At 37.8% G+C, this 22608-nt stretch overlaps 2 protein-coding genes across 4 annotated transcripts in view; one reads left to right on the forward strand and one right to left on the reverse strand.

The window, feature by feature from the left end:
• hay (ATP-dependent DNA helicase hay) overlaps window positions 1-10236 on the reverse strand; it is a 14632-nt gene extending 4396 nt beyond the window's left edge. The window contains exons 1-2 of one of the 2 annotated variants that reach the window (XM_053793779.2): window positions 10209-10236; window positions 6184-6321 (exon numbers count right to left, since the gene is read on the reverse strand). In XM_053793779.2, coding sequence (XP_053649754.2) covers window positions 6184-6306 — 123 coding nt within the window. In that variant the 5' untranslated portion in view covers window positions 6307-6321; window positions 10209-10236. Of the gene's footprint in view, window positions 1-6183; window positions 6322-9913; window positions 10017-10208 lie in introns of those variants that run through there. The other variant, XM_070098943.1, reaches the window with a different exon arrangement.
• A 314-nt stretch (window positions 10237-10550) lies between these two features.
• Window positions 10551-22608, forward strand: part of LOC138854644 (nischarin-like) — a 42471-nt gene continuing 30413 nt past the window's right edge. Inside the window, exons 1-3 of one of the 2 annotated variants that reach the window (XM_070098944.1) lie at window positions 10551-10602; window positions 17279-17548; window positions 19701-19868. In XM_070098944.1, coding sequence (XP_069955045.1) covers window positions 17279-17548; window positions 19701-19868 — 438 coding nt within the window. In that variant the 5' untranslated portion in view covers window positions 10551-10602. Of the gene's footprint in view, window positions 10603-17278; window positions 17549-19675; window positions 19869-22608 lie in introns of those variants that run through there. The other variant, XM_070098945.1, reaches the window with a different exon arrangement.

Below are 22608 nucleotides of genomic sequence, written 5' to 3' on the forward strand. Positions count from 1 at the left end.
GAGATTGTAAAAATTATAGAGGAATAAGTTTATTGAGTATACCAGGAAAAGTGTACGGTAGGGTTATAATTGAAAGAATTAGAGGTAAGACAGAGTGGGTAGGGGATGTGTAGATCAAGTGTTTACATTGAAGCATATATGCGAACAGTATTTAGAGAAAGGTAGGGAAGTTTTTATTGAATTTATGGATTTAGAAAAGGCATATAATAGAGTGGATAGAGGAGCAATGTGGCAGATGTTGCAAGTATGTATATGGAATAGGTGGTAAGTTACTAAATGCTGTAAAGAGTTTTTATGAGGATAGTGAGGCTCAGGTTAGGGTGTGTAGAAGTAGGTCTTAGACAGGGATGTGTAATGTCACCATGGTTGTTTAACCCTTTGAGGGTTTCGGACGTACTAGTACGGCTTACGACCCAGGGTTTTTGACGTACTAGTACGCCTAAATTCTAGCGTCCTCAAATCTAGTGGGAGAAAGCTGGTAGGCCTCCATATGAAAGAATGGGTCTATGTGGTCAGTGTGCACGGTATAAAAAAAATCCTGCAGCACACAGTGCGTAACGAGAAAAAAAAAACTTTGACCGTGTTTTTCGATTAAAACAGCGAATTTGCACTCTATTTTCGTATGGTATTTATTGTTGTATTCTAGTTTTCTTGGTCTCATTTTATAGAATGGAAGACATATTACAGAAATTGAGATGATTTTGACTGGTTTTACAATGAAAAGTACCTTGAAATTGAGCTCAAAGTAGCAGAAATGTTCGATTTTTACCAAAGTTCAAAAGTAAACAAATCATGCTAAGCGTCCAATACACATCAACTGGTGAGTCTAATATCTTTCGCAAGTGTGCTGATATTATTTATACCATTTCTACACTAATGCAGTAGTCTGCATAACAGTAAATCTTATTTTTTTTGTAAGAATAAAAATTCAAAGTGGAAAGCCAAAGAAATATAAGAGGGTCCTGGGGATGTGACTAACGAACAGAGAACTTGTTATTTTAGTGCCAGGAATGTCTTTCTTGTTTATTCTGGACCCTATTCGGAAATTGGCATCTTTTGAAATTTGTGTGAAATTGGCAAAATTGCTAAATTCTGACCACTTTATTGGATAGTTTAAATCGGTAAATGGGTGGTTTCTTGTACTCATTCGATAGAAAAAATGGGGTTCTAGCGAAATAGTTATGATTTTTGTCGACTAGTACACTGGAATTGGCCAAAAATAGGGCTCAAAGTGGGCAAAATCGCCGATGCGTAAACATCGTTGAGACCACCAACTTCACGAGAGCATAATTCCCTAAGTTTTCCATCAAATTTCATACTTTTGGCGCCATTATGATTGGGAAAAGATTCTCTATCTTTTCATAAGAAAAAATATTTTTTTTTTTTTTTTGAAATTTGGCCGACCCTGAGAACAAGTCTCTGAGAGGACCTGTCGACCCCCAAAGGGTTAATAATTAAAACACTGAGAAAAGGCAATGAGATATTTTCTTCAAACTCAACAGTAAAATTTATAGGAGCTAAACATGATAGATATGCAAAAAAATGTACATTATAAGTTTTTTTTTTTTTTCCAACAAGTCGGCAGTCTCCCACCGAGGCAGGGTGACCCAAAGAGAAAGAAAATCCCCAAAAAGAAAATACTTTCATCATCATTCAACACTTTCACCTCACTCACACATAATCACTGTTTTTGCAGAGCTGCCCAGAATACAACAGCTTAGAAGTATATATGTATAAAAATACACAATATATCTCTCCAAACTGCCAATATCCCAAACTCCTCCTTTAGAGTGCAGGCATTGCACTTCCCATTTCCAGGACTCAAGTCCGGTTATATAAAATAATCGGTTTCCTTGAATCCCTTCACTAAATATTACCCTGCTCACACTCCAACAGCTCGTCAGGTCCCAAATACCATTTGTCTCCATTCACTCCTATCTAACACGCTCACGCAGGCTTGCTGGAAGTCCAAACCCCTCTCCCACAACACCTCCTTTACCCCCTCCCTCCAACCTTTTCGAGGACGACCCCTACCCCGCCTTCCTTCCCCTACAGATTTATACGCTCTCAATGTCATTCTACATTATAAGTATTGTACATAATGTATTTTAGTTGAGAAAAGCAATAAAGAATTTCTGAATGAAAAATACTTTTAATTATTTTACAGCTAAAGACTGATCAAATTAACCTGAATGTCATTTGGGCTGAACATAAAGAATACCTAGTTAAAATACCAAATAAGTTAGTGTTCCACTAACTGGGAAAAGATTGAAAGGAAGTACTTGGTGGGATGAAGCAGCACTTGGCATATATGTAAGTTTATTTAGGCACAGTTACACATAAGTTCAATTATCATACATAGTGAAAATTACCTAGGATAATACCCCCAGAAAAGTCAGATAGAGTGATTTAATTCCATTGAGGTACTTCTTAAGAAAATAATGAAGTGGATTCTGTTGATTCAGAGTATGGGGTCATGTGAAGACTGGCACAATGAAAGAAAATGTAAATGAAGAATTTGGAAGAAAGAATCTATTACTATAATCCCCTGAGTAGCAAAAATTTCCTTAAGTGTGATTTCAGTTAGCAAATATAGATATATCAAGAATGCTTACACTTGAAGAATGACACACACTTGCAACATTTGGGAAACTCTACTGAGGAAATGTTTTGGCAGTCACTGGCTTCTTCAGTTCAATACAGAGAAGAACAATGTTAAATGAGAAGGAGAATGAGGTAATCAGTCACTCAGCCTGGAGTCAATGTGTTCAGTCCTCAGTAAAGTTACCCAAATGTTGCAAAAGTGTCTCATTCTTGAACTTGTCAATTTTCTAAACCATTTACATCACACACACACACACACACATTTACACTTAGCAGGAACCTGTTACCTTTTCCTATTCACAACTATGGAAACCCCGAATTATTTCTAGAAACTTTGCACTTTCCTACACAAACTTTTTTCAGCAAATCTTTAACTTACATATCCCTAAACTCATTTACTATATAAATTAGAGTATTATACATAAATGACTACTGTACAACACAGCAAATACTTTTGTGTTAAAAACGAAGTAGAGTAGGGCCCCATTTATATGGCAGGTTAGGTTCTGGGCTACAGCCGTAAAGTGGAAATTACCACAAAGTGGAACGCCATTTTTGTCTACTTATAAATGCACATAAATATCAGATAACAAGTTTACACTAACATATATTAAGTTGGCAATAGAACTAGGTATTAAAAAACAATAAAAAAGTAAAATACACATATAGTACATTCATTACTTACCTTAAAATATTTGTAAAATAATGTAGGGTGAGATGAATAGCATTTATTGTAAGAAATCAAGTGTGGTATGTATGGTAGCCAGCGAAACAACCATACCTACCATACCAGGCCCACCCACCCACACATAATATTCTATGACATTTAAAGCATCCCAGAGCAATAAAATGCACACAGGTCTCCCTCAACATTTGCGTTTTCCACTTCTGCAGGCTTCGAACATTCGCGAATTCCCAACCGCCAAATTCCCAGCCTCCAAATCACATTTATGTTGAGGACTTTGAAGGTGGTGAACGACATTGATAGAGGTATAAGTCCCTACAAAACTCTCTTTGTAGATATGAAGAAATGGTCTCAGCTGCCCATCACAATGTTTTTCACAAGGAAACCTGCCACAACAGCCCCCATCCCTTTACACAAGGTTTTATCGAAGCTAAAACCTTGGGTAGTTTCAAATTTAGGTTGGTTAACCCTCTAACTGTCCAAACGTAGATCTACGTTTGTGCACGTAGCTCTCCGCCCTCGATTTTCTCCATAAGAAAGAATGTAAAAAAAATGTAGATCTACATTTGGAGCGCTACGCAAGCAAACGTAGATCTACGTTTGGACAGTTTAAGGGCTAAATACATGAGTGAGAGAGGTTGGATTTGAGTGGGACTTGCACCTGAGCAAATAGAATTATAAGAACATAAGAAAGGAGGAACACTGCAGCAGGCCTGTTGGCCCATACTAGGCAGGTCCTTCACAATCCATCCCACTAACAAAATATTTGCCCAACCCAATTTTCAATGCTACCCAAGAAATAAGCTTTGATAATTCTATTTGCCCATGTGCAAGTCCCACTCAAATCCAACCCCTCTCACTCATGTATTTATCCAAGGCTACCCAGATTTCAGCCTCAATAACCCACCTAGGCAGACTGTTCTGCTCATCAACTACCCTATTTCCAAACCAATACTTTCCTGTATCCTTTCTTAATCTAAACTTGTCTAATTTGAATCCATTACTGCGGGTTCTCTCTTGGAGAGATATCCTCTAGACCTTATTTATATCCCCTTTATTGATACCCATCTTCCACTTACACACTTCCATCATGTCTCCCCTCATTCTTTGTCTAACAAGTGAATGCAATTTAAGGGTCTTAAATATTTCTTCATAAGGAAGATTTCTAATGCTATGTATTAATTTAGTCATTCTACACTGAATGTTTTCTAATGAATTTATGTCTATTCTATAATGTGGAGACCAGAACTGAGCTGCGTAATCTAGGTGAGGCCTTACTAATGATGTATAAAGCTGTAATATAACCTCTGAACTTCTGTTGCTTACACTTCTTGATATACATCCCAGTAATCTGTTTGCCTTATTATGTACGCTTAGGCATTGCTGTCTTGGTTTAAGGTTACTGCTCACCATAACCCCCAAGTCCTTTTTGCAGTCTGTATGGCTAAGTTCTACATTACTTAACTTATAAGTACTAGGGTTATGGACACTCCTGAACTTCAGAACCTTGCATTTATCTACACTGAACTGAATCTGCCATTTTTCTGACCAGGTATTGAGTTTGTCTAAATCCTCCTGAAGTTCCCTGATATCTACGTTTGAATCAATTATCCTACTTATCTTTGTGTCATTGACGAATTTGCTCATATCACTTGTAATATCCTCATCAAGATCATTGATATATATTATAAACAACAACGGGCCTAAGACTGATCCCTGTGGAACGCCACTTGTTACAGATCCCCACTCGGATTTAACCCCATTTATGCTCACTCTCTGCTTCCTGTCTGTGAGCCATGACTCGATCCATGAGAGCACTTTTCCCCCAATGCCACAAGCTGCCACTTTCTTTAACAGTCTTTGGTGCGGTACTCTATCAAAAGCCTTACTAAAATCTAAATAAGCAATATCAAACTCTCTTTCGTGATCAACAGCCTCAAAAGCTTTACTGAAGAAAGTTAATAAATTAGCTAGACAAGAATGGTCTTTCATGAATCCATGCTGAGTATTATTAATCAGATTATGCTTATCAAGATGGCTGCTTATAATCTCAGCTATAATTGACTAGCAATTTGCTAGTCAATTTTGTAAACAAACCAGGTGAACGCATCTGGTTTGTGTACAAGTTGTCTCCACATTGATACAGTAGAATAAATAAAGAGCAACACTCCCATTCTCATGTAACACCATTTTTAGATGAACTGACGCTGAGTAAAGGCATACGAAACGAATAATTTTCCACAGTTACCCCAGTAATATTACAGTGTATACATTTTCTCTGGCGTTGGACTAGAGAAAACATTATTCTTGCCGTCACTCTTACAAGTTGTCTGGCTACCACATTTCATATTTATGTTAATTTATTCTACTGTGGGGTGTATTTATCATGTTTATATGTTACATATCATGTTTATTATATAATTTTGAAAAAATATCATAGCTGGATTAATGAAAATGTGTATGTTAATGTAATACATGACATTTAATGAGACTCCGTGATTATCATTGTTAATATGGCATCTCGAGACATAAGACACTCTTACTGATTTTAATGTGTACCTGCACACCAGCACAGTGTGTAAGTTTATTTAGGTGCAGGTATACATAAATATAATTATCAGAGTGTATATATAAAATATGAAATAACTTTTAAAAACACTTGAAATTTTGGAAAGTTTCAAGACATAATGGAGAGACGCAGTGCTCACAGAGAATGCAAATAAACCAGGTGGGGTGCAGTGGCCATATTAAAAAGTTAGGTGGGGGAGCCGTATAGTGAGTTTTGGTCCTAATTTGAAATGTCCATATTAGCGGAACACTGTAAAGCAAAATGCTGTAAAGCGGGGCCCTACTGTATACCTAAAGCAAAATTAGCCACCATGTGAAATTCTTACTTCAACATTTTGTGTAGATGCTTGTGGTACACCTTCTAGCTCAAGATTCTCCTCTTCATCGGAGTATCCATCTTCTCTTCGCCGTTTTTTACCTTTCTCGTGAAGTTTATGTTTTTTGCCCATGCTCCCAGGAAGACTCTGAAATAAATATAATGCATATCAATAATCACTCACATGGAAAACAACCTTGTCACAGAAGTGTTCCTTGGTTCTATACATTAGAAGTTAACCCTAAAGTACTATACTGTACTGTATAAAAATCAAAATGAAGGTAACTAAAAACAATGGTTAAATATGCCTAATAATCTAAGCCACTGCTGTGGATTCTGTCTTGGTCAGATATTTTCATCACATTATTTATGTCCTCTTTATTATTTCATTATGTTTCAATCATATCCTCCTAATTCTATGTTTAGTGATACAGTCATTGAACACTTCTCTTTGGCAGATTTTGGAAGCAATATATATATTCAGTTGTAAATACTGAATGAATTTTACATTACTGACAGTATTATGTTGCGCAAAGAGTAAGAAATGTAATCAAATCTCATGAAACTTGCCCACCTCAGCCTTAAAAACCTAATGTAACTTAACCTTATTCTACCATCGGTCTCTTTGCATGCACTGCTCCTCTACTTACATTTACTGTACTTGGCCTGGCCATAACACTAAGCAGTGACTTGTGCTGACAGTGTTATTTGTGCCAATAAATTTGTTTGCTAATACCAAAATGACAAGAAAAACTATATCACAATGCAGTTAAATCATATTATTATTATAATCAAAACCAAGTGCTAAGCCCACAAGGGTCGTATAGCCAATAACTTGTATGTACCATAAAATATAAAATAATGTCCGATTTTTACCGAAGAGCATTCTTCAATTATAACCCTACACCTCTCCAGAGCAAAAATTCAGTACCTTCGGCCTATCTTCATGGGAAAGATTTCTGATACATGGGAGGATCGATCCAGCTAGATGGATCAAGATTATTATTATTATTATAATCATGGGAGAGTGCTAAACCCATAGGGATTATAGAGCCTGTGGGGGGAGAGATGGAAGGTATTCAGGCTTAATTCAGGGAACTGGAGCACAGAACCAATTCCCTAGATCAAGAGCCCCTCACCAGCATCAAGGAACCTCCCATGAGTAAGTTGGATCAAGGGTTTTCGCTTGGAAATTCAAGCTACATAGCTAAATGAATTATATACATATGACACCTAATTAGCTCAAAATCTTAAAGCTGCAATGTTTAACTTGGCTCTGTGGAGTCGCCATAGCCCATTCTCAAGTCCAGCTAGAATAAGTAATTAAGTTTATTAAGTAACATTTAAAAAAAATGAATGATTACAATTTTTCTTACATAAACTTTTTTTTTATTTCTTTATGCCATACAAATAATGTACTTTACGTGTAATAAAACATTATTAGGCACAAAAGAAAGCCACTGGCAAGCAAGAAAGTATATTTAAGCACAGGTACACATAAGTATATTTATCATACATAGTAACATGTGTCTAAATTACCTAAGATAACCCCAAAAAAAAAGTCAGATGAAGTGACTGATTTCCATTTTGGCAAACTAATCCTAATGCTTAAATGTTACTTGAAATTTAGACAGAGTAACAAGTAGGATTTCTTACGCAGTTAACTATAGTCATATGTAATACCCCAGCTGGCGATACAATCAAAATTAAGAGCTAAACCCACAAGGACAGTGTATGCATAGTGACCTGTGTAACTTTATTCAAATATAGGTACACAAATAGCTACATAAATTTTCATACATAGCAACATATGTGAAGGTTACCCAGGATAACCCAAAAAGTCAGTGACTTGTTAGGTAAGACACATATGCAACAGTTAGACATCTTTATTCCGAAACGTTTCGCCTACACAGTAGGCTTCTTCAGTCGAATACAGAAAGTAGGCAGGAGCAGTAGAGATGTGAAGACGATGTAATCAGTCCATCACCCTTAAAGTCGTAGAATTTGAGGTTGTCAGTCCCTCGGCCTGGAGAAGTTCAGTTCCATAGTCAGGAACTATCTGAAGATCAAGCGACAGTGTGGAGGCTTAAATACTGTCGGAAGGAGAGGTGCAGGGTAGTAGTAGTAGTAGTAGTAGTAGTAGTGAGAGGCAACTGAGAGGTCATGTCCCTCTCAGATCCAACCCTTCTCACTTGAAAAGCTTGTCCAAGGTGTTTTCTGTACCAAGATGCCACGTGTTGCAGTGTCTGACAAGATGAACATCAAAATGGTATACAATACCGACAGGTTGTTAGGTAAGACACATATGCAACAGTTAGACATCTTTATTCCGAAACGTTTCGCCTACACAGTAGGCTTCTTCAGTCGAATACAGAAAGTAGGCAGGAGCAGTAGAGATGTGAAGACGATGTAATCAGTCCATCACCCTTAAAGTCGTAGAATTTGAGGTTGTCAGTCCCTCGGCCTGGAGAAGTTCAGTTCCATAGTCAGGAACTATCTGAAGATCAAGCGACAGTGTGGAGGCTTAAATACTGTCGGAAGGAGAGGTGCAGGGTAGTAGTAGTAGTAGTAGTAGTAGTAGTAGTGAGAGGCAACTGAGAGGTCATGTCCCTCTCAGATCCAACCCTTCTCACTTGAAAAGCTTGTCCAAGGTGTTTTCTGTACCAAGATGCCACGTGTTGCAGTGTCTGACAAGATGAACATCAAAATGGTATACAATACCGACAGGTTGTTAGGTAAGACACATATGCAACAGTTAGACATCTTTATTCCGAAACGAAGGGACTGACAACCTCAAATTCTACGACTTTAAGGGTGATGGACTGATTACATCGTCTTCACATCTCTACTGCTCCTGCCTACTTTCTGTATTCGACTGAAGAAGCCTACTGTGTAGGCGAAACGTTTCGGAATAAAGATGTCTAACTGTTGCATATGTGTCTTACCTAACAACCTGTCGGTATTGTATACCATTTTGATGTTCATCTTGTCAGACACTGCAACACGTGGCATCTTGGTACAGAAAACACCTTGGACAAGCTTTTCAAGTGAGAAGGGTTGGATCTGAGAGGGACATGACCTCTCAGTTGCCTCTCACTACTACTACTACTACTACTACTACTACTACTACTACTACTACCCTGCACCTCTCCTTCCGACAGTATTTAAGCCTCCACACTGTCGCTTGATCTTCAGATAGTTCCTGACTATGGAACTGAACTTCTCCAGGCCGAGGGACTGACAACCTCAAATTCTACGACTTTAAGGGTGATGGACTGATTACATCGTCTTCACATCTCTACTGCTCCTGCCTACTTTCTGTATTCGACTGAAGAAGCCTACTGTGTAGGCGAAACGTTTCGGAATAAAGATGTCTAACTGTTGCATATGTGTCTTACCTAACAACCTGTCGGTATTGTATACCATTTTGATGTTCAAGTCAGTGACTTATTTCCACTAGGGTCCTGTGCACAGGAGCTGTGACTCGACCCCTGCAAACACAAACAGTTCAAGACATTGAGGAAATTATTCGCCACTACTGGCTTCTTCATTATTATTATAATCAAAAAGAAGCGCTAAGCCACAAGGACTATACAGCACTGGCTTCTTCAGTCCTAGACTAAGTTACCAGGATCAAAGAGTAGGTTAATGGTTCATGGGGGTTTCAAGCCTATCCACTACGCAGTAACAATAATACTTTAATACCTAGAATAAGGATTAAAGTAGGAACACTTTAATACCTAAAATAGTGATTATAGTAGACTCTTCGTGTATACATGGTGAGAAACATACACCTCAAGTATATATATCCAGTAATAACAAAAAAAAAGGCACAATATATATCCATTGTCCTAGTACTGAAGTGTCCCATCAATGTCCTGAACTGCTCATTGTCTTTATCTACATAGTAAAATCATGCTGCAGCATACGCTCTAAACATTCTGAAACCTATCAGTGGTACACTCGGGGACTAGGGAGATGGATGAAGCATATTTCTTTCAGAAAACAAGAAAGTACATCTTAGCGTAGACTCACACATAGCCTCACCAACAGCTGACTTACGATTTATAACCGGATAAATTATTATGAACTTTCTTCATCCCTATCCAAAATACCGGTTAAGTTACAGAATTTTCAGCATCATGCAAAAACTGTGATAACTTTTTTTTTCTTTCATTTCTTTGAATTTTATTAATTTGTAAAATTGAATCGCTACTTTGCAGCTAAGTTACGATTTATTACCAGATACATTATTATAAATTTTATTTTCCCTGCCCAAAATATTATTAAACTTACCATAGTCTCAACTTTATGCAAGAACTTATGACAGTTCATTTTAGCTTTTAGTTATTTTTTTTAATTTTATTAACTTATGAAGTTTAAATCGCAAGTTTGTTTACTTTTAGCCTGACAGAGGAGGGTCTTCCAGGTATTTTTTTTTTTTCAGTTTAGTTCATTATTTAGGTAAGCTGGAGATAATTAAGGGGTATTTATGAACCTCCTTTTGCCAACATTATCATAATCATTTGTTTTCAATGAGGAGATAATTGTGTCATGACGATTTCTTACACGGGAAAGCTTATATTAATGTAAATGATGCGTGGGTATGACTGGCATTCGGTATTTTAGATACCAGGAAAAATATTACGTGCCGGCTGCTGGAGTGCAGACGTTTCGCTCACGGGTCCTGAGCATCGGTGATAAATTCCCTCGGTCTCTCTTCGGGACGTTTGTTCTCGTCATACATAGCTTGCTGGGCAGTTGATCTAGGGAGTCATTCATCAGCCTTTTTTTTCTGCCCTGCAGGTTTCCAAGGCTTGAAGGAAACTTCTTTGCTGACTTGCGGTGTTTAGTTGTGAGTGGGGACATCTCGCTCTATCTCTGCCTTGGGCATCACTGATGAATTTTCCCTATTTTCTCCCACAAGAATGATGGAAAACTGCAGTAGGGCTATTGGCCCATGCTAGGCAGGTTCAACTCGCACCCACCCACTCTTGTCACTCAGGAGGTTTCTCCTCATGCATTCTAGGCAATTGGCTTAGTAGGTAATTAATCAGGCATCCTGTGGCTCTGTTGGCAGTGCACTTGCCTCACACACTTAGTGTCACTGAAGAACGAAAATGCATAATACCGGCATGGGTGGAAATGTTGGGCACCTTTTCTTACACCTGCTGTCCCTTTTCACATAACAGTAAGTAGGTACCTGAATGTTAGTCAACTGGTGTGGACTTCATCCTAGGGAACAAGACTGAAGGACCCCAATGGAAATAAGACAAACAGTCCTTGGTGATGCACTAACTTTCTTGGGTTATCCTGGGTGGCTAACCCTCTGGGTTAAAAAATCCAAACAAATTTATCTTTTGCAGCAGCTCTTTCTAGGTTTAAGAAAAGCCTTTTGTTATTGCCTGAGCTGGGAGTGTAAGTGGATATCTGACAGCTGGGGTGTAAGCTAGGGAATGCAGCTATTCTAGTTGAGAGCATATTGTTTTTGTTTTCAGATGAAGCTTTGTTTCCTCTTCATTTCTAGCCCAATTTTGAGCAGTATATTTTTACCATACTCCCAGGAGGCACGGTTCAATAAGGCATAAGCTTTTGTGCCCATCAACACCAAAATTAATGCTAGAAATATTGTATATTCTCCTAGATTAAATGCACATAATTAATCATTGCATGTCTAAAACATATATTTGCCCTCAAAACCATTCTCCCAATTGTATGCTATGATTTTCCAAAACAAAAATAAAAATCTTATCTTACTGTATTCCTTTCTGAAATTCTTTCTTTCCTTTCTTATATTGGTACCGTAATTTTTTTCTGGCTTGTCTGTCTAAAGGGAATGGAAACCATTTTTAAATGTTTTGGTTGGAGACCAATCAAAGAAATTCAGTAATGGTTTCCATTATTTAGCACTTCTTTAAGAATAATAAATAAATACGTATATAAATATATATATATATATATATATATATATATATATATATATATATATATATATATATATATATATATATATATATATATATATATATATATATATTTTTTTTTTCAACAAGTCGGCCGTCTCCCACCGAGGCAGGGTGACCCAAAAAAAAAAAAAAAAGAAAATCCCCAAAAGGAAAATACTTTCATCATCATTCAACACTTTCACCACACTCACACATTATCACTGCTTTTGCAGAGGTGCTCAGAATACAACAGCTTAGAAGCATATATGTATAGAGATACACAACATATCCCTCCAAACTGCCAATATCCCAAACCCCTCCTTTAAAGTGCAGGCATTGTACTTCCCATTTCCAGGACTCAAGTCCGACTATATGAAAATAACCGGTTTCCCTGAATCCCTTCACTAAATATTACCCTGCTCACACTCCAACAGATCGTCAGGTCCCAAGTATCATTCGTCTCCATTCACTCCTATCTAACACGCTCACGCACGCTTGCTGGAAGTCCAAGCCCCTCACCCACAAAACCTCCTTTACCCCCTCTTTCCAACCCTTTCGAGGACGACCCCTACCCCTCTTTCCTTCCCCTATAGATTTATATGCTTTCCATGTCATTCTACTTTGATCCATTCTCTCTAAATGACCAAACCACCTCAACAACCCCTCTTCTGCCCTCTGACTAATGCTTTTATTAACTCCACACCTTCTCCTAATTTCCACACTCCGAATTTTCTGCATAATATTTACACCACACATTGCCCTTAGACAGGACATCTCCACTGCCTCCAACCGTCTCCTCGCTGCTGCATTTACCACCCAAGCTTCACATCCATATAAGAGTGTTGGTACTACTATACTTTCATACATTCCCTTCTTTGCCTCCATAGATAACGTTTTTTGACTCCACATATACCTCAACGCACCACTCACCTTTTTTCCCTCATCAATTCTATGGTAGTAGGTTGGTAGACAGCAACCACCCAGGGAGGTACTACCGTCCTGCCAAGTGAGTGTAAAACGAAAGCCTGTAATTGTTTTACATGATGGTAGGATTGCTGGTGTCTTTTGTCTGTCTCATAAATATGCAAGATTACAGGTACGTCTTGCTACTTCTACTTACACTTAGGTCACACTACACATACATGTACACGTTTATTTATACACACTCATCTGAGTTTTCTTTGATTTTATCTTAATAGTTCTTGGTCTTATTACTTTTCCTTTTATATCCATGGGGAAGTGGAATAAGAATCTTTCCTCCGTAAGCCATGCGTGTTGTAAAAGTCAACTAAAATGCCGGGAACAATGGGCTAGTAACCCCTTTTCCTGTAAAGATTACTAAAAAGAATAAGAAGAATTGATATATATATATATATATATATATATATATATATATATATATATATAATATATAATATATATATATATATATATATTGGAATCTTTACTTGCGAGTTTAATTCGATCCATGACCTTGCTTTCAACTGGATTTTCTCGTTTGCAGAGTCAATTTTCCTCATTTAAATTAACTGAAATGCAATTAATCCGTTCTGGTGGAATTCTGTACTCCAGTAATTTCGCTAATATCATCTATACGGCTTATTTATCTATCGCAGTTCATCTAATATGACATAACAAACAATATAAATAACATAGAAACGTGATACATACTCTAGAATGAATAAAATACATCATTATGTAACAGGTAGAGGGGGCCACAACCGCTCCCTCTTTGTTGTGGTAAACACTGCCATCTAGTGATGGCCGTTTGAAGTCGTCTATTATTATAATTATTATTATGTAGTACATTATTATTATACATATTATTATTGTTATTGTATTATATTATTTTACTATTATTATTATACGTATTATTATTATTATTATACAGTGGACCCCCGGTTAACGATATTTTTTCACTCCAGAAGTATGTTCAGGTGCCAGTACTGACCGAATTTGTTCCCATAAGAAATATTGTGAAGTAGATTAGTCCATTTCAGACCCCCAAACATACACGTACAAACGCACTTACATAAATACACTTACATAATTGGTCACATTCGGAGGTAATCGTTATGCGGGGTCCACTGTACATATTATTATTATTTTACATATTATTATTATTATTATTATTATTATTATTATTATTATTATTATTTATTATTATTACAGTATAAATAATTTGTAATTTTTATTCACACAAAAAATATAAGATTTACTGTTATGCCTTATTCCAATAATTGTATAAATAATGGCAACCCATTCATGACTGCATATTGGAATGGACAGTGATGTCATTTGTTTACTCTTGAGCAGTCAAGCAAACGAGCATTTCTCCCTCGTTGAGCTCAATTTCAAGGTACTTTTCGTCATGAAAGCAATCAAAATCATATCTATTTCTGTAATATATCTTCCATTCTATCAAATGAGACAAAAAAAAACGAGAATACAACCATAAAAACCATACGAAAATACCGTAAGGGGTGGCTAATTGCTGAGAAGTGAATTCCATTATTTATGCTCCGATTTCTTTCATTTTTGGTGTACACTAAGAAGCATCTTTCCATCATACATTGCCCAAGTTTCAATAAGATAGTCCAACAAACAAATGAGATACAATTCCCTAGATCAAGAGCAAGAGCCCCTCACCAGTGTAGGAACCTCCCTTGAGGTCTGCTCGCTTATGGAAATTTTGCTCGCGTATGGAAGCAAAAAATCAACCCATTGGCTGCTCGTATGTGTATTTGGAAAAACTCACACATGGATGCACTCGCAAGTAGAGGTTCCACTGTATTAACAAAAAATGCATTTTATACAGAATAACTATATAGTAGACCCCTAGTTTTTATAATTAATCCATTCCAGAAGATTGGCCTAAATCTGAAATGGCCGAAAACCGAAGTAATATTTCCCCTAAGAAATAATGTAAATCCAATTAATCCATTCAGACACTTAAAAATATTAACAAAAAATACATTATATAGAGAATAACTATAGTTTTACATGCAGAAAACAAAGAGAGATAAATATAAATGACTAATTTTAATGATAAATAAACATTACATACCATTATTGAAGACTCTTGTTGGTGAGTAGTATTTATTTGTAGTCCCAGAGGGACTACATCCCAGGCAGATAGCTACATACACTGCAACCCACAGCCATATTATTACCATCGACTTACCATGCTCACTGAGTTTAATCATTTCTAACAACTACCTTTAGATGCCATTATAAACAAAGGGAGAAGTAATGAGTAATTCATCCCAAGAATTGTAAACAAAAGCCTTCTGTATGATTAAGTGCGTTTACTGGGCCAATGCAAACTAATACACGTTTTCTCTGAGGCTGGACCAGAGAAAACGTAATGTTTACCCTCCACCGATCCCTCCATAGCATATAAACATTGCATGTTTATGTGCTATGGAACGTGTTTCTTATAGTAGAATTTTTAAGAAAATATCATAGATGGATTAATGAAAATATCTTTATTAACCTAAAATAAGACATTTAATGTGCCCAAGAGTGATTGTTATTAAACATATATCGCATATAAACATTGCATGTTTATATGCTATGTAACGTGTTTCTTACATAATTTTGAAGAAAATATCATAGATGGATTAATGAAAATGTCTATATTAACATAAAATAAGACATTTAACCCTTAAACTGTCCAAACATAGAGCTACATTCACACGCGTAGCACTCCAAATGTAGATCTACTTTGTTTTTACATAAGAAAGAATGTAAAATCGAATGTATATCTACATTCAGAGCACTACGCGCATGAACGTAGATCTATGTTTGGACAGTTTAAGGGTTAAAGTGCCCAAAAGTGAGTCATGAACATATGAGCAGCCCAGGTGGACGCATCTGGTACCATCAGTTTCCCAGCCAATGTACAAAACCCGGGGGGAAATTTTGATGAGAAAAAATTGCTCGAAATCTTAATTGTATGATTTCCACACTGGCTGAAAACCAGGGATCCACTGTAGTTTTACATACAGAAAACAATGAGAAATAAATATAAAGGACTAATGAAATGGGTAAATGAACATTTAACATCACTTTTACCTTTATTGAAAACTGTTGTTGGCATATGGAAGATGGCGAGGAGGGGAGAGGGAGGAGAGGTTATCTCTGCCACCATCACTACCACCCTCTACCACAATCACTACCACCCTCTACTACCATCACAACCACTGCCACCCTCTACCACCATCACTACCACCCTCTGCCACCATCACTACCACGCTCTGCCACCGTCACTACCACCCTCTGCCACCATCACTCCCACCCTCTGCCACCATCACTACCACCCTCTACCACCATCACTACCACCCTTTACCACCATCACTACCACCCTGTACCGACGAGAAACAAAGCCAGACTGACTCAGAATGCTTTGGATGCTTTGTGTGGGCACGGGCAGATACATTCGGTATGGCGGACCACTGTCAACTCGACAAAAACCGAGGTGATGAACGAAAACTGGGACAAAATTTTGATGAAAGCCTTTGAAAACCGAATTCGACAAAAACCAGGGCAAACGAAAACCGAGGTTCCACTCTGTGTGTGTGTGTGTGTGTGTGTGTGTGTGTGTGTACGTACTCACCTAATTGTACTCGCCTAATTGTGGTTCCAGGGGTCGAGACTCAGCTCCTGGCCCCGCCTCTTCACTGATCGCTACTAGGTCCTCTCCCTCTCTGCTTCCTGAGCTTTGTCATACCTCTTCTTAAAACTATGTATGGTTCCTGCCTCCACTACTTCACTTGCTAGGCTATTCCACTTCCTGACGACTCTATGACTGAAGAAATACTTCCTAACATCCCTGTGACTCGTCTGAGTCTTCAGCTTCCAGTTGTGTGACCCCTTGTTTCTGTGTCCCCTCTCTGGAACATCCTATCTCTGTCCACCTTGTCTATTCCCAACAGTATCTTGTATGTCATTATCATGTCTCCCCTGACCCTTCTGTCCTCCAGTGTTGTCAGTCCGATTTCCCTCAACCTTTCCTCGTACAACATTCCCCTGAGCTCTGGGATTAGCCTTGTTGCAAACCTTTGTACTTTCTCTAACTTCTTGACGTGCTTGTGTGTGTGTGCATGTGTGTGTGTACACATACGTACATACATACATACAGTACATATTTTTCAACAGATGGCATCTCTAAGTCGGGAAAATAATATTGAAGCCACTATTCCAAGTACTGAACAAAATGAAGGAGTCACACTGTATATTATTATCTTGAATGTGGGAGCTGTTCGTTGGTCTGTAAAGCAACGCTACAATGCCTTCGCAGATCTTCATGACAAGTTAGTTAGCAACCATGGGGTTGCTAGAGATCTTCTACCACCAAAAAAGATTATTGGCAACAAGGATCCTACATTTATAGAAAGAAGAAGAGCTGATCTGGAACTCTACTTACAGGTGTGTAATTGTCAAATAAGTTTCCTCGGGGTTGGGTTCTTGGTCCCACCTCTTTACTTTCGATGCTATTTGGTTGACACTTCTTGTATCTAATTTTTTTTAATTTTGTATAAATTTTAGTATCATAAATGAAGCCTTGCAGATTGGTTCATTTATGCTGTATGGCTGTTTGTTTGAATTAAACAGCAACTGTAATTATTTTACAGCAGACCAAGCAAAGACATTACTCAGAGCAAACAATAACATAACTATCTTTAATTACAATGTCAGATCTTTGAGCAAACATTACAATGACCTCACAGCATTACTCAATTCCCTGCATACCAGTATGTTAATCATCACACAGAAACCTGGCTAAAGCCTGGTACTAAAGATGTCTATGCCATTCCTGGTTACACAGCCATATTGTAGGACAGAACAGCAAGGGGATGGAACACTTATAGACTATTCAGATCAACTTGTATGTATCAATAATTCTTGCACAAGGGATGAACATGGAGAATATATTACAGCTAAATTTAAATCAAAAGACCTGCAAAAACCCCTCACAATGATAAACATCTACAGAGTACCACAGTCAAACATTAACCAGTTTAGTGAAAAATTAGGAAACATGATAACTGATGCACATATGAACAAAGACCACTTGCTGCTCACAGGACCCACAAGTAACTGAATTCACAAACACTATGAGCAACTGCTTGTTGCTACCAACAATAACAGAACTTACAAGAATCTCTGAGACTAGTATCTCCTTATTAGACCACATCTGGACTAACACCATATCCTCTTTAAAATCAGGCATAATTACAGACAACACCACAAACCACTACCCTACCTTTCTCATAACCAACCTAGGTAAATTGCCCCAAGACACTACTAAAGTTACCTTCAGACTACATAACAAGACAGCTGTTAATAACTTTATATCAGCACTGAATAACATCGACTGGCATACTGAGCTTGAAACATATACAGATGAGGCGAAGCAGGAGGAGGCAGGGTCATAGGGGTACCATTAGTATATAAGCCATGTCTACGGCCCTATGCTGTACATTCTACAAGATAGATGGACTGAACACATTGACTCGAGGCTGAGGGACTGATTACCTCAAACTTCTCCTCTCCTTACACCTTTCTGCTTTGTATTGGACTGATGAAGCCACTGTGTGGCGAAACATTTCCTAAATAAAGATTCCCATATGTTGCATAAGTGTCTCAATCTTCAACTTGTCAGTTTTCAAAACCATTCATCACAACTGTCAGACACTGTCATCATGGGATCTTGATACAAAGAATTCTTCAAACTTGTCCATCCTTTAGACGAAGACCTACTTTGACTAGTGGATGGTACCACTATGACCCCGCCTCCTCCTCCTTCGCCTCACCTGACAGTATATAAGCCACGTCTACGGCCCTATGCTGTACATTCTACAAGATTGATGGACTGAACACATCGACTCGAGGCTGAGGGATTGATTACCTCAAACTTCTCCTCTCCTTACACCTTTCTGCTTTGTATTGGACTGATGAAGCCACTGTGTGGTGAAACGTTTCCTAAATAAAAATTCCCATATGTTGCATAAGTGTTGGTAAATATTTGTATGGAGTGCCCTGTATGCATTTAAATAATGGACTGAAGAGTCCCTTCAAGATAAGCACCATGATGCCATTAAAGGGCTCTGATCTTTGAAGTTAGAGTTATGTTTCCCTTCGAGTCAAACCTGACTACCCCTTATTCTGTAGGTTCTGTATAACCCCTCCAGGTTTAGTGCTCCCCCTGTACATGAATATAACAGTAATGCACTAAATAATGGCAGGTGATATAAATGATGGGTGTACACTTTGTAACATGTGAATAAAGAACAAAAAGGCACAATATTGGAACAATATACAGATATAATGCACATAGGAGAGAGAAGCTTATGATGACATTTTGGTCCGACTTGGGCCATTAACTAGTCTCTGCCCTCCTCTCATTTACGTAATGGCTCCCTTATCTTCATGTGTTAGTGTGACTTATTATTGGTCCAAGTCAGACCGAAACATCGTCATAAGTTTCTCCTATGTGCAGGTTATTTGTGTATGAGTTTGTAATCTATGTATTTTTTCTATTTTAACATTTAGGTAATTTTAAATTACCATTCTTCAGACCATCATCAACTTTATGCACCATGCATTGCCTCGAGAATTGGCAGAATTCTTGGACTTTCAGCATTACGAATTAACTCACCTTCTACAGTCTCTTGCGAGATATTGTTTCCTCGAGGGAGAGAAACTACTACATGAGGGCCAGCCAGTCTCCTTCACACCTTTGCAAGTATGGAAGTGTAATTCTCTTTTTGTTCATAATATTAATAATAATATAATAATGTCTTTATTTCTACAAGTACATGTACATGGTGTACAGGCTGACATCAGTGACATACTGCTACAAAGAAAGTCGCTTGTTATGCAGAGCATTTTGGGCAAATTAGGTCAGTTATTGTCCCAGGATGCAACCCACACCAGTCGACTAACTCCCAGGTACCATTTTACTGATGGGGAACATAGACAACTGGTGTGAAAAAACACACTCAATGTGTCTATCCTCGCAGGGAATTGAACCTGAACTCTTGCCGTGTGAAGCAAGAGTTTCACACAGCAAGACAGCCATAAAAATATTTGTGCATTTAGTGTGTAAATACAGTGGACCCCCGGTTAACGAACTTTTTTCATTCCAGTAGTATGTTCAGGTGCCAGTACTGACCGAATTTTTTCCCATAAGGAATATTGTGAAGTAGATTAGTCCATTTCAGACCCCCAAACATACACGTACAAATGCACTTACATAAATACACTTACATAATTGGTCGCATTTGGAGGTGATCGTTAAGCGGGGGTCCACTGTACTGTACCTCGCCCCCCTCTCCTTAAAACTATGTCTGGCCAACCCAGTCCTTTAAATACTGTTCCTGGTCAACCCAATCCTTCAGATACTGTACATTATGCTGTACAAAATTGCCTCACTTACACGGCAGGTTAGGTTCCAGGCCACCGCTGTAAAGCGGAAATCGCCGTAAAGTGGAACACCCTTTTTTCCCACTTATAAATTAATATAAATACTAGATAATAAGTTTACACTAACATATATTAAGTTAGCAATAGAACTAGGTATTAAAAAACAATAAAAAATAAAATACACATATAATACAGTGGACCCCCGCTTAACGATCACCTCCCAATGCGACCAATTATGTAAGTGTATTTATGTAAGTGCGTTTGTACGTGTATGTTTGGGAGTCTGAAATGGACTAACCTACTTCACAATATTCCTTATGGGAACAAATTCGGCCAGTACTGGCACCTGAACATACTTCTGGAATGAAAAAATATCATTAACCGGGGGTCCACTGTACACTCATTACTTACCTTAAAATATTTGTAGTCTTAATCTAGAGTGAGATGAGTAGTATTTATTGTAAGAAATCAAGTTTGGTATGTATGGTAGTCAGCCAGGCTACCATACCAGGCCACCCCACCCACACATAATATTCTATAACATTTAAGTGTCCCAGAGCGATAAAATGCATATACAGTTCACTCATTACTTACCTTAAAATATTTATAGTCTTAATGTAGAGTCAGAGGTGAGTAAACGAGATAAAATGAATAAATGAGAGACAGACAGAATGAGTACATGAGAAACAGGCACAGATTTATGTAAACAAACCAGGTGTATGCGAGTTTTGTAAACAAACCAGGGGAACACATCTGGTTTGTGTACAAGTTACATTGTGTACAAGTTGTCTCTACATTGATACAGTAGAATAAATAAAGAGGAACACTGTGTACAAGTTGTCTCTACATTGATACAGTAGAATAAATAAAGAGGAACACTCCCATTCTCATGTAACACCGTTTTTAGAAGAAATGACGCTCTGAGTGAAGGCATACGAAAGGAATAATTTTCTACAGTTACCCCCAGAAGCACATTTTCTCTGTTGTTGGACTAGAGAAAATATTATTCTTGCTGTCACTCGTACAAGTTGTCTGGCTACCACATCTCATATTTATGTTGATTTATTCTACTGGGGGGTGTATTTCAAATCAAATCAAATTAATCAAATCAAATCAAATCAAAGTTTATTCTCTATAAGGATTACAATGCAGGGTTTACAGATTTTGGTTATTGTGTGGTTTACATGTAATAAAATACTAATTACAGAGGGGGCCACTAGAACACCTAGCAAGGCTAGGCATTTTGGGCAAACTTAGATTAATTCTTAACCCTAAATTATTACAAATTGTTGAGTAAGTTGACTAAATACTAAGTGACTAAATACTAGTTTGTGAGTTTAGCAATGTGAATGCTTTTGTTTTGGCACAATACATAGTTTCTATATTGGAGTATCACAGGCAAACTTATGACTAGTTAGGAATCATTATTTTAAGATTAAGATACGTATTTCTGTGTTTATAGTCAAATGGGTGAGTGAGTGAGTGAGTGAGTGAGTGAGTGTAAGTGTGAACCACCAGGTGGTTTTTATGTAGTTAGTTGACGGGGTGTATCAGGGAGATAAGATGTTTTCTAACGGTAGTTTTGAAGGTGATGAATGTGTCTGCAGTTCTAGAATTTTCAGGTAGGGTGTTCCAGATTTTAGGGCCTTTGACATACATTGAATTTTTGTATAGATTTAGTCGGACACGGGGAATGTCGTAGAGATGTTTGTGTCTGGTGCTATGCTTGTGGGTCCTGTCACAACTATCAAGAAAGCATTTTAGGTCAAGGTTAATATTGGAATTTAAGGTCCTGTATATGTAGATTGCACAGTAGTAAGTGTGGATGTTCTGAACAGGGAGTAAGTTTAGATCTATGAAGAGTGGGGGGAGGGGTGTTGCCAGGGATGGGATTTAGTGATTATTCTTACTGCGGCTTTTGTTGAGTTATTATTGGCTTTAGGTGTATTGCTGCAGTTGAACCTCAAGCCCAAATAGCATAGGTGAGGTATGGATAAATGAGTGAATGGTATAGTGTGAGAAGGGCATTTTGCGGCACGTAGTATCGTATCTTGGAGAGG

The sequence above is a fragment of the Cherax quadricarinatus genome, chromosome 65, assembly GCF_038502225.1.
Source record: "Cherax quadricarinatus isolate ZL_2023a chromosome 65, ASM3850222v1, whole genome shotgun sequence".
Lineage (NCBI taxonomy): Eukaryota > Metazoa > Arthropoda > Malacostraca > Decapoda > Parastacidae > Cherax > Cherax quadricarinatus.